The sequence below is a fragment of the Podarcis bocagei genome, assembly GCF_964188305.1.
Source record: "Podarcis bocagei genome assembly, chromosome: 12".
Classification (NCBI taxonomy): domain Eukaryota; kingdom Metazoa; phylum Chordata; class Lepidosauria; order Squamata; family Lacertidae; genus Podarcis; species Podarcis bocagei.
Window position 1 is genome coordinate 16,408,577 of NC_138137.1, and position 12,876 is coordinate 16,421,452.

General features: G+C 46.0%; 1 protein-coding gene across 1 annotated transcript in view; it reads left to right on the forward strand.

Moving 5' to 3' along the window:
* The window catches only part of TRIM71 (tripartite motif containing 71), a 46,685-nt gene extending 34,857 nt beyond the window's left edge, over window positions 1-11,828 (forward strand). Inside the window, exons 2-4 of the mRNA XM_081164450.1 lie at window positions 690-857; window positions 7,155-7,289; window positions 9,247-11,828. Coding sequence (XP_081020576.1) covers window positions 690-857; window positions 7,155-7,289; window positions 9,247-10,698 — 1,755 coding nt within the window. The 3' untranslated portion in view covers window positions 10,699-11,828. The remainder of the gene's footprint in view (window positions 1-689; window positions 858-7,154; window positions 7,290-9,246) is intronic.
* The last annotated feature ends 1,048 nt before the right edge of the window (window positions 11,829-12,876 follow it).

Genomic DNA, 12,876 nt, shown 5'->3' on the forward strand with positions numbered 1-12,876 from the left:
ACGCGCGCAGATGTGATTTTTGGTACTGTGGAAGTCCCCGTGCCATGCCGCACCAGTAGCTCAGTTCGGGGGGCGGCTCGTGGGCCGGTCAAACATCCTCCGTGGGCCGCTTCTGGTCCATGGGCCTTAGGTTGCTGACCACTACACCACACTGGCTTCCTACAGTACTTCTGCTATGGGGTGGGGGTGGGGCAGCTCTATGAATTAAGTAGGTAAATAAACAGGGGGAAAGCAAAATGTCAGAGAAGGATCTGAAATGTTTTTAGCTTGAATTTTCAGTTTGAAGCTTGAATTCATTTTATTCTAGATGGTTATATTTGAAGTTTTATCGTGTTGTAAACGGCTTTGAGGTTCTTTTCCTTTAAAATATAAAGCAGTATTGAAATGAAATCAGTAATAATAACAACAACAACAATAATAATAATAACAATTCCCACCACAGAGGGGGGAAAGGGCGCTCCTGGACATTGCATTGTGGTGACCAGGTTTAAGGGGCCGTTTGGCGATCAGCTTATATATCTGATTTTCTGCATCTGAGTGCCTTAGATGGCATCGTATTGTTGACATCAGAGGAACCCCTGTGATTGTTCACTAATCTTACAGGTGACCATTGCTAACAATTGTTTTTAAAACCCACTTCTGGGCTAGCTTTTGTTCACCCACGTCTCCTTGGACCACCTCTCTTTCAGGTGCTGCACTTCTACTGTGACACTTGCTCTGTCCCCATCTGCCGGGAGTGCAGCATGGGACGTCACGTGGGCCACAGTTTTATCTACCTCCAAGATGCTCTGCAGGACTCCAGAACTCTTACCATCCAGCTACTAGCCGATGCTCAACAGGGTCGCCAGGCCATTCAGGTAAATGTACAGTTATACCTCATGTTACATCCGCTTCATGTTACGTCCTGCGGCGGCCCGGAAGTACCGGAAAGGGTTACTTCCTGGTTTTGCCGCTCACACATGCGCAGGAGCGCAAAAGGACGTCAAGCGCATGCGCAGAAGCGGCGAATCGCAACCCGCATGTGCACAGACGCGCCACTGCGGGTTGCGCTCTTTTCATGTTGTGAACGGACCTCTGGAACAGATCCCGTTCACAACCAGAGGCACCACTGTACAAGCCGCATGGCGGGCTGCAGATATTGTGGCTGTTCCTTGAACACCCAGCGGCCAATTTCTATAATCAACTGCAAGTAATAGTTGTCTAATCCAGAGGTTTTCAACCTTTTTGAGTCCACGGCTCCTTTAACCACCTACATTCTTTCTGCGGCACCCCTGTGGGGCTCAGGAGCCCAGTTACGTCACCCCTTGCCTGCAGAGCTGGCAGCCTCTCACCCTTTTTCGAACACCGTCCCTTGTGGAGTGTTCCCTCAGCCTCCTCTCCTTTCCCTTCTCCTTGGGAGTCCTCCAGGTATCTGCTGCTGCAGCCTGTGGTCTCTGAGCTGCCCCCCTGCCCCAAAGAGAGGTGCCTCCTCCTCACACTGCCCCACAGGGGCCTGGGACTTGTCTGTCCATTCCAGTGGTGTAGGGGTTGAGAGCGGTGGACTTGTAATCTGGTGAACCGGGTTCTCTTCCCTGCTCCTCCACGTGCAGCTGCTGGGTGACCTTGGGCTAGTCACACTTCTCTGAAGTCTCTCAGCCCCACTCACCTCACAGAGTGTTTGTTGTGGGGGAGGAAGGGAAAAGGAGATTGCTAGCCGCTTTGAGACTCCTTAGGGTAGCGATAAAGCGGGATATCAAATCCAAACTCCTCTTCTTCTTCATTCCCAACAGCAAGGGCTGGTGGACTGGCTGGCTGGGCTTCAGCTCCTGGCAACCAGTACCCCCTGGCCAGCCCCAGAGGCACCATTTGCCTGCGGAGCTTGTAGCCAGGGCTGCAGCAGCAAATAACTGTGCAAGCTGTTGGGAGGAAGAGACATGAGAAGGCATCAGAAGAGGGAGGGAAGGAAAGAAGGCCAGAGGCCAGTGTTGCCCGTGGCACCCCAACCATCATTCAAAGCACCCCAGGGTGCCACGTCACACTGCTTGAAAACCACTGGGCTAATTATTAGGGAAGAAGGGCTGAATATAAATACAATAAACAAACAAACAAATATTAGGATTAAGGCCTCAAGTCTGGTATGCCATAACTTCTTTTCCATCTGAAAAAATGGCACAGCACAAAGCTTTATATTATGTTACAAGGTATGGGGAGTAGTGTTTCTGGGCACCTCTTTCTGCCATAAACTGATGCCACAAAACAAGTTAAACAGGTATAGCTCACCTCTCCAGAAACACTTTCTTACTTTATATGGGTGGTATTGCTCTGGTTCTTCCATCTGGAATGCAAGGGGCATTATTTCCTGGATCTTTGGTATTCAAAGAAGCACTATAAATGACTTGGAAAGATACTTAAAAGTACTGTATTTCAAACCGTTTTCAGGAGGAAAAGGCTCTCACTAAATAGCACCACCTGGTGGCACTAGAGATCATAAGAATCAATTTTTAAATTGATTTTTGCTGATTTAAAAGTTATGGGAATGTGAAGGTTCCATTTTAAAAAAAATGTAATGGAGAGAAGACCTTATCTTTAATCGTGGTGCTGCATTTTCAGAGAAGAATGGTTTAAAACAATGAATGGCACTAGCTTGCAGAAACTTAGTTGCAAATTATCACAGTGTCACTTGGGAAACCTCAAATATTTATAAATTCAGCTTAATACTAACTGGCCCAGTTCTGATATGCTAAACTATTGATAAAGGTAAAGGGACCCCTGAACATTTGGTCCAGTCATGACCAACTCTGGGGTTGTGGCGCTCATCTCGCTTTATTGGCCAAGGGAGCTGGCGTACAGCTTCCGGGTCATGTGGCCAGCATGACTAAGTCGCTTCTGGCAAACCAGAGCATCGCACAGAAACACCATTTACCTTCCCGCCGGAGCAATACCTATTTATCTACTTGCACTTTGATGTGCTTTCGAACTGCTAGGTTGGCAGGAGCTGGGACCGAGCAACAGGAGCTCACCCCGCCGCGCGGATTCGAACTGCTGACCTTCTGATCGGCAAGTCCTAGGCTCTGTGGTTTAACCCACAGCGCCACCTGCATCCCTATGCTAAACTATGGTTTGGTACTATTTTGCTTGAACTAACCACAGTTAAGAGTAAACCAGAGTTTCCCAAGTTTGAGTATAACAGGAAACTGTGCTGTGCTTTATTCAAAACTGAAGAAGCGGATGTTTTCAACTTCTTTCCCTCAAGTACTGAGGTAGTAGGGAGGGGGGAGGAATAAGTCTAAGGTTTGCCATTCCCATAATGTTCAGCTGGGCCAGCAAGTAGGCAGTTAGAGAAGAATCTGTGCATTCCCAATCCAGGAGAGGCTATGACAGCAGCTATTGTGTCAGTTCCTAGTGAGAGAAGTTATTTTAAGGCTTTATTTTCACTTGAGCAACGAGCCCATTGTATTCCATCGGCAAACTCTAACCTCAACATGCATAAACATAAAAACCTGGCCTGGAGGTTGATCTGTGGCTGATTTGCCCCCAACCCTGCGTGTTTTAATGTCTCTTAAATCACAGTGACTTGGTTTATACACGCAGCCAGGTGGATTGCTCAGCTGGTTAAAAGTATGGTGCTGATAACACCAAGGTTGCAGGTTTGATCCCCGTATGAGTCAGCTACATATTCCTGCTCTGGACTTTGATGATCCTCGGGGTCCTTTTAGCCTATAATTCCATGATTTGTACCAGGGTTTGTGCCAGGACGGAGGTAAAGATTTACACGTTTAAACACTACCCTATATGCAGAAGTAAGGCATGCAAGGGGGAATGTTAGCATGCCAAGGGAATGGTTCAGCCTAGCTTTCTACATGCAAGAAGTTTTGTCCTCCACTCCCCATGTAACACTCTCCAAAGTGAAGCCAGACTGGTGTCGACACTTGACATCTTTCAAATGCGAGGTTAAGAATTTCCTCCTCTTCCAGACATTTGATACAATATGATCCGGTTGGGTCTTATGTTGGTGTGCTGTAGGTAAGGTTTTGCTTTCCCTGTGAGGGCTGCTGTTTAATGTGTTCGATTTGTTGCTAAATTGCTGATAGTTTTTAAGCAATTCTGTATGGTTTTTAAACGTTATTGCGAGTCTCCTAGAAGCTGCACTTTATTATGAAACACACATTCATTCATTTACTGCGCAAGGCAACATTAAAACATGTGCCTTCTTGCTTTTCATCTTGACATGGTATGCACAGGAAACCTCTTGCTGCATTTATAGATGACGGTGCCTATACAGTGGTACCTTGGGTTACATACGCTTCAGGTTACAGACTCTGCTAACCCAGAAATATTACTTTGGGTTAAGAACTTTGCTTCAGGATAAGAACAGAAATTGTGCTCCGGCGGCAGCAGGAGGCCCCATTAGCTAAAGTGGTGCTTCAGGTTAAGAATAGTTTCAGGTTAAGAACGGACTTCCAGAACGAATTAAGTACTTAACCCGAGGTACCACTGTATTTGAAAAACAGGCTAGAGCAGGGGTGCCCAAACTTTTTTCAAAGAGGGCCAGATTTGATGAAATGAACATGCGTGAGGGTGAGCTTCTTTTAGGATTGAAGTTGTTGAGCATTTTTTACAATTTTACACCAAAGTTCCAAAGCTGTTGAGCTTTTTTACTGCCACGGGGGCTGGATTAGGCCCCTGAAATGGACTTTGGACATGCCTGGGCTAGAGGGAAAGAGATCTGCCACATTGGTTGCAAGTGGCCAGCCCTTTGTACTTATAGCAGCAGCACTGCTGCTAGTTGCTGTATATCAATGAGGAGACTTAAGGGGGAAGGGATCTGAAAAAGGCTTCTTGGAAAACCCCATAACTCTCCTCCTGATGGAGCCTTTTAAAAGAAAGCCTTGATCCTTGGAATGGTGGCGGTGCATTTTCTGCTTCACTTTTGCGACAAAGGCCAGCGCTTAGTTGCTCAATGGGCCCTCTGGATAAGAGAAATGAAACGAACATGCGGAATTTCCATTTTTCTTAAGAAAGATCTGCAAGGGGGAACAGCACACCTAATGCTGCTGCTGGAGGCTTATGCACCAACTCTCTGCAACTGGGAAGTTTTCATGGAGAGATCTTATCTCTCTCTTTTGTTGCAAAACTACAGCTATCTCAATGTAAATAGATATGTTGCTGCCCCAATAAATCACTCTCTTTGGAAAAAATTCTCCCCTTAAACAATAGAAGCCCCAAGGGTACGAACTTGTAGGTTTTCAACCCTTTCCCCCCCTCAGGTGAATTCTACTTATCTACCTTTGTTAAGCATGCGTTGCTCATAAATCTAAAGCTTAAATTTATAATAATCAAAGGAACAAATGTCAGCGTAGCTGCATCTTCCGCACTGGTGTTAGTAGTAAAATGACTAGGGCTAATTTTCCCGATCCCAAAGCTGCTAAATAGGAGCATGCAAATATTATAATCTTTGCTGAAGGTGGCATCAGGCTTAGAGTGTGAATGTTCAAATTAGTGCTAGTACCTAATTAACCTGAAACCACCAATCGCTTCTTAGAGGGTTAATATTAGATGCCTGACTTAAGAATGCACTATATAAGCACACGGTTTGCTTGCTGTGCTGTAAACCACCCAGAATGGCTGCGGAAACCCAGCTAGATGGGCGGAGTATAAATAATAAAATTATTATTATTATTATTGCTTTATTGTTGTCTCTTTTGGATGGGGGGCAGCGGGAGGCAACCATTGCACTGAGCTCATGCTCTCTCTGTTGCTTAAGTTGTTCAGTGCACTTGGAGCATTGCTGAGTGATGGCTATTATTTGGGGGGGGGACGACAACCAAGGGTCAGCGAACCTTTCCAGCAGTGGGCCAGTCCCCTGTCCCTCAGACCTTGTGGGGGGCCAGACTATATTTTGAAAAAAATAATGAACGAATTCCTATGCCCCACAAATAACCCAGAGATGCATTTTAAATAAAATGACACATTCTACTCACGTAAAAACAAACTGATTCCCGGACCATCCACGGGCCAGATTTCGAAGGCGATTTGGTTGGATCCAGCCCCCGGGCCTTAGTTTGCCTACCCATGGTTTATATCCTGTCTCGTCTACCAAAGAGCTTATGGTCCTCCTCTCTTTCTTTTATCCTCACAACAGCCCTGTGAAGTAGGCTAGGCTGAGAAGTAACGACTGGACCAAGATCACCCAGAGAGAGCTTCATGTCTGGGTGGGGATTTGAACCCAGGTCTCTCCGCCAGCCCTATTCTGGCACCCGAACCGCTCTACTGGTTTTCAAATCACTTCTGAAAAGGAAGGAAGGAAAAGTGCATTATGTCCAGGAGATCAAGAAGCCTGCCATTTGTCAAAATGATGGTGGTCTTGTAAGCTGATGTAGTATTGGCCCAGGGGTGTTCCTTAAGAAATATTGAAGAGCCAATTCTCAATTTTAAACACCTTGCTGCTATTGAGTTGGAGGGGGGTGAGGAGGATGACAGCAGGAGATAGAGGGCTGCAAGACATGTTAAAGCCTGGGTCTAAAAAACGCACTGAATTAGACTAATGGTGCCCTATTTGTACTCCCCCCCCCTCTACAATTCCTTTAAAAAAGTTTGAAAAGTGAAGAAGAATCTACAGTGGTACCTCAGGTTACATACGCTTCAGATTACAGACTCTGCTAACCCATAAATAGTACCTCAGGTTAAGAACTGCTCCAGGATGAGAACAGAAATTGCGCAGCAGCAGCGGGAGGTCCCATTAGCTAAAGTGGTGCTTCAGGTTAAGAATGGACCTCCAGAACGAATTAAATTCTTAACCCGAGGTACCACTGTGCAAACATCCCAAAGAAGTGAGACTTTCGGGTTTTGACAGTGCGCTTTCTACTAGCTTTTTGCTGACGGATCGTGTGTAGCTGCTTGCTGTGTGTGTGTTGAATTGGAGAGAGCTAGCCTGGCCCGGTCATGGGTAGAAGCTCCCTCCCTCTTCCATTGAAAAACCTGATGGTTATCTTGGTCAAGTCTTGAACACACTAACCTTGAACTTTTTGCCCCATTCTGTGGGAATTGGTGATGTATTGGTCACTTTCTGCTTCAGTTCTAGAAGAGTTGTATTGCATGAGAAATCCACGGTTGCTACTATTGAATCACATTGACTTAAAAGTTATTTTTTCCTTTCTCTCCCTCTTGCTTTTTAGCTCAGCATTGAGCAGGCCCAAGCTGTAGCAGAACAAGTTGAGATGAAGGCAAAAATGGTACAATCTGAAGTGAAAGCAGTGACATCTAGACACAAGAAGGCCCTAGAAGAAAGGGAGTGTGAGCTGCTATGGAAGGTAAAAAAGAAAGAAAAAAGACAAGAGGGCATGCCATCTGGTTCATGAACCACAATGGCACACTTTATTGTCCCTTGGCAAATGGGACGGGGCATTCCCTGCTGATCTGTGTCTTGTTTAAACAGCTGGTTCTCTTGTTTGTCTTCACAGTAAACATGTGTTATGGTTACCCATCTATAAAAGGAACAAGAAAAAAAGTTCTGTGAAAGAGTAGCTGAATTCAGACAAAGCACTAAACTATGGTGCCATGCCAACATTGCTGGACTACAGGTTCCATCGTTCCTGAGCATTGCCTGTGCTTGCTGGGGCTGATGGGAGTTGTAGTCCAAAGCAACTTCTGGAAGGGCACCATGTTGCCTGCACCTGTATTAAACATAGGTTAGTATTGCAGGAATGATGCTAGCCTTGCCCTGGTGAATGAGCTGACCTACTTCTCTTCTGTCATCCAGATCTTGGCAAACTCTGACTGATCTCAACTGTTCATGGAAACCAGCCAGTTGCATAAACCGTAGTTTGACGTTGTCTTGTTTCCACTAACAGTAATTTAGATGCAACTCTGATTTGTTAAGGTTTGGATGACCCAGCAAGTTGTGGCTAATTTCAGATGGAAGTGAAACTTTCTGAACTCTGTGTGGCTGTGCTGAAGGAGGAGAGGGCCTGGGAGAAGCTGGGTTCATTCATGCAAAGCTAAACCATGGTTTTAATGTTCCATCTGAGCCAGCCTATTCTCTGCTTGACTGACCAAATTGGCTATCATCCAGTCCTTGATAAGTTAAACACAAGAAGTATATAGAGCTATAACCCGCCCCCCCAAATGTGAAATGTACTTTAGTTTTTACAGCAAATTCTGAACACTACAAAGCCATGTATTCTTGCCACAGACATCACAATGTCACACCTGCCACCCCTACCTCGGAACTTGAATTCTGGTGGCACCAGACATCAGGTTCCGAGGTCTCGCAAGGCCTCAGACGGCATCTCTGACGTGTCTTGACGCCTCAGATATGACTTCTGGTGCTTCAAGAGGCTGAGCACCCACAACAAACTTTTTGTGGGTGCTCAGAGCCCCCTATAGTTGGCGCCCCTGGGCTGTATATAGGTGATTTTCCTGATTATGGTGACTTCAGGCAGGTAGGAGGGTAATTTTACCCCAACCCAACTTTAGAATGTCTTCCTCTTTCCCCAAATACACAGCATGCTAGGTATATCTTTGTGGTAACATATCTAACATGTTACATCTTAACTGGGGCAACATCTAATATGTTGCCCCAGTTAAGATGTTACACATAATAGACATAAATGTAATCTGAGAGTGTGCCCATCTCGTCCTTTTCTCTCAAGTACCTGAGCTTTCACATCTACATGAGGGGGTAGTTTTAATGGGACAATATAGATATTTTTGAGTGTCTGGGGGCGGGAATGCCACAAACATTCAGCAACCCCCTAAACATTTTCCTCACCGTCATGCCTACCATTATTGCAGAGAAAGAGATGATTTCTGTTAACTGAGGTGCATTTGTCAACACAGCACAATTCTGTGCCTCCAATCGCCCCGACACAAAATCTAAGCAGAGTGGATCCTATTGAAATCTAATCAAAAAGTTTTATACAGCCTAGATAAGGTGATGATCCAAGGAATATGGGGACCAAAAAGTAAAACTGCAAGTTTAGATCTTCAGGAAATAGATGGAGCCCTGTTTGAGGCTTCAGAGGAGGCCTCAGACACAGACATGACCAAAGGCAACATGAAAACCCACAAAGGTGGGAAAGTGGCTGCCATAATGGAGGAGGACAGAGACTCAGAGGAGAACATTAATAAAATAAGGCAGGCCCTGACCTTGGACCAAAGAGCAGCCCTAGCTCTATTCGAGCAGAAATTCGACATGCTTTCTAACAAACTTGTCAGATACTTCTCAAACAGCGTACGAATTGTGTCTCTGTGTTACCTTCGTTTTAGGTGGAGAAAATCCGCCAAGTGAAAGCCAAGTCCCTCTACCTGCAGGTTGAGAAACTGCGTCAGAATCTAAACAAGTTGGACAACACCATCAGCGCAGTGCAGCAGGTCCTTGAGGAAGGTCGGAGCATGGATATCCTCCTGGCTCGCGACCGGATGCTCGCTCAGGTGCAGGAGCTGAAGAACGTCCGAGGCTTCCTGCAGCCCCAAGAGGACGACAGGGTCATGTTCACTCCTCCTGATCAGGCATTGTATATGGCCATCAAGTCTATGGGGTTTGTCAGCAGCGGGGCCTTCGCTCCTCTGACCAAAGCCACTGGAGAAGGTCTCAAGCGTGCACTGCAGGGCAAAGTGGCCTCTTTCACAGTGATAGGCTATGACCATGACGGGGAGACGCGTCTTTCTGGGGGAGACATGATCTCTGCCGTGGTCATGGGGCCCGATGGAAATCTCTTTGGGGCAGATATTAGCGACCAGCAGAACGGAACCTACATCGTCAATTACAGGCCGCAGATGGAAGGGGAGCACCTGATTTCCGTCATGATGTGCAACCAGCACATAGAAAACAGCCCGTTCAAAGTCACCGTCAAGTCAGGGCGCAGCTATGTTGGCATCGGGCTCCCGGGGCTCTGTTTTGCCAGCGAGGGGGATAGTGAGGGCAAGCTGTGCCGCCCCTGGGGCGTCAGCGTAGATAAGGAAGGCTACATCATCGTTGCCGACCGCAGCAACAACCGCATCCAGGTCTTTAAGCCTTGCGGCGCCTTCCACCACAAGTTTGGCACCTTGGGCTCCAGGCCCGGCCAGTTCGACAGGCCTGCCGGCGTGGCCTCCGACTCCTCGCGGCGGATTGTCGTGGCCGACAAGGACAATCATCGCATCCAGATCTTCACCTTTGACGGCCAGTTCATTCTGAAGTTTGGAGAGAAAGGAACCAAGAACGGGCAGTTCAATTACCCGTGGGATGTGGCGGTGAACTCCGAGGGCAAAATCCTGGTGTCCGACACGAGGAACCATCGGGTTCAGCTCTTTGGGCCTGACGGAGTGTTCCTGAACAAGTACGGTTTTGAAGGGGCACTCTGGAAGCACTTTGATTCCCCGAGAGGAGTGACGTTCAATCACGAAGGCCACCTGGTCGTGACGGATTTCAACAATCACCGTCTCCTGGTCATACACCCCGACTGTCAGTCGGCCCGCTTCCTTGGCTCCGAAGGCACAAGCAACGGCCAGTTTCTGCGCCCACAAGGTGTGGCTGTGGACCAGGAAGGCCGAATCATTGTGGCAGATTCCAGGAACCACCGTGTGCAGATATTTGAGCCGAATGGCAGCTTTTTATGCAAATTTGGCACTCAGGGAAGTGGCTTTGGTCAGATGGACCGTCCTTCAGGTATAACAGTCACCCCAGATGGCATGATTGTTGTGGTTGACTTTGGAAACAATCGCATACTCGTCTTCTGATCTGTCTTTAATCTATACTTAAGAAGAAAACTGTCTCAGGGAAAATCCTTTTAAGAAAACACACAAACACACACACACACACAAATTGCAACGTTAGTTTCAAACCTACCTCATCTTTAATTTTTTTTATAGATGAATGTACTTTTATCTACCTCATTATATTTGTGTTCCTTTTACCTCCACAGTATACACAGTGCAGCATAAAATTAAACTACTACTTCTCCCCACCCCACCCCCAGATGTGGGGGCATTCATGGTTTCGTGCACACTAGCTGGTTTGGGCAGCAAATCCTGTAGACTCTGCCGAAAAGGCACACACTCTCATCTTTAAAAAGAAGAAAGAAAGAAAATCGGTAGTTTTTAGGTATTTTTAATTTTGTTGTTCTGATCATACTGTGGGGAGTTGTTTTGTTTTATGGCGGCGGTGAAGGGGTCCTGTTTTTAGATGCTGCTGCAGCAGAGAACTTCTTCCTTGTTCTCCTTTATTTTCTTTTTAATACCTCAGTGCATTTGACATACTGTTCAGCGTTAAAAGAGTCGTCGTTTCCAAAAGGCTTTGGTCTTTTTTTGCAAGTGGGATGGGGTTCCCTGGGCCAGGGAGGGAAGCCCAGGTTCTTCTTCATTGATATTTGCTGTTTTGCATGTATTATTATTATTATTGTAAAAGAAAAATGCAGTAACCCCACAACACAAAAGGAAGCTGCTTAGGAAAATGCACAAGGCGTTATGAATATGTTTAGCTTCTCTTTTATTTGGTGGCTTTGGACACTGGTCCAAAGACGCAGGTGGTAAATGTCCTCCCTGTATGTGGAACCTCTGGGAGCAGCCTTCCTTTCCCTCCTCACTGCTGGGCAAGCTGCTCTCCAAACCTGGAAACGTTTAGAAGTTTTACCTCCAAGGCAGCATGAGGAGGTGCTGCCTGGGTGTGGGGGGGAAGCCTCGAGAGAAAGTGGCTTCTGTCAAAATCCCTGGATCGTAGCTTTGGTGCCGCTTATTCTCAAAAGGTGAGCGAGGGCTTCCTTTTGACCGTGTGTTTCTCTCATAGCCTTTCTCTCCCCCCCCCCCAGTTCTTTATAAAAAGATATATTTTTGTCTGTGCGCTCTCTCTCTCTCTCTCTCTCTCTCTCTCTCTCTCTAGATATAGACATAGCTCTCTGTTACAATACACATGCAAAGGCAATGAGTCAAATGTTTGGGCCGAATGTTCTGTTTTGAAGGCATGCGCTGGGAGAATTTACTTTTTAGAAACTTTTTAGAAAACCAAGCCTAGTTCGTGCCTCTAGACATTTATAATTGTTCAGATGTAATCAACGGAAATTTAGAGATTCAGGGTGTTTCAGTTGCACCTGGGTGAAGGAAAAGAGACTGTAGTAACGAAATCTGAGCTTTTCATAAAGCTCCCCTTCTTGGAAATTCATCCTGCCAGGACACCCATGTAGCACCCTCTCTCAGGGACAAGATAGTGTACAGAAAGAGAACCACCCTAAAACCTACCTCATTTGTTCCAGCGCCAAAGAATGCCATGTGAAATGGGGTGTAGTATCTTAAACCAAAACTACGAGTTCCTTGAATTTAATCAGCCACAGAATTTAGCACTGAGAGAGGAAGCTCCAGATTTCAGGTTTAGTACCGAACCATAGGAATACAATTCCTCCATGTTGTCCTGTTAAACTTTCCAGTTCTCACTTTAACACTGTACATTCCTCTATACAGATATTTGGGAGCAAGCCTCATTGGCCACCGTGGGGCTTAATCTTGAGCAAGTGTGTGGTGGGATTGTAGCTATTCCCTTTGCTAAGGTTATCTCAGGAGACATATCTGTCCTGTTTCGTTTGTGTCTCGACTAGAATCCTAGTTGGAAATCCAAAATATTAATAAGGTGGATGTTTCTGGCATAGTGACGAGACTTTGTAGTTTTTTTGTATCTATCCTTCGTTATTACTGAGGAAGAAATAAGCTGTACTGATGTCACATGAAGGCTGAAATGTGGTCCAGTTAATGTATACGAATGCTCTACCATATGCCCATTATTGGCAATTTTTAAAAAAAAAAAATAAAATTTTCTAGGGATTTCAGTACTAACAAAGATGTTGTGAGTTGCACTTTGCGTATTTTCTTAGAAACTAACTTTTAGAAACAGGAAGCTTGAGTTTTGTCTTTCTATTGAACCGCAGCCCA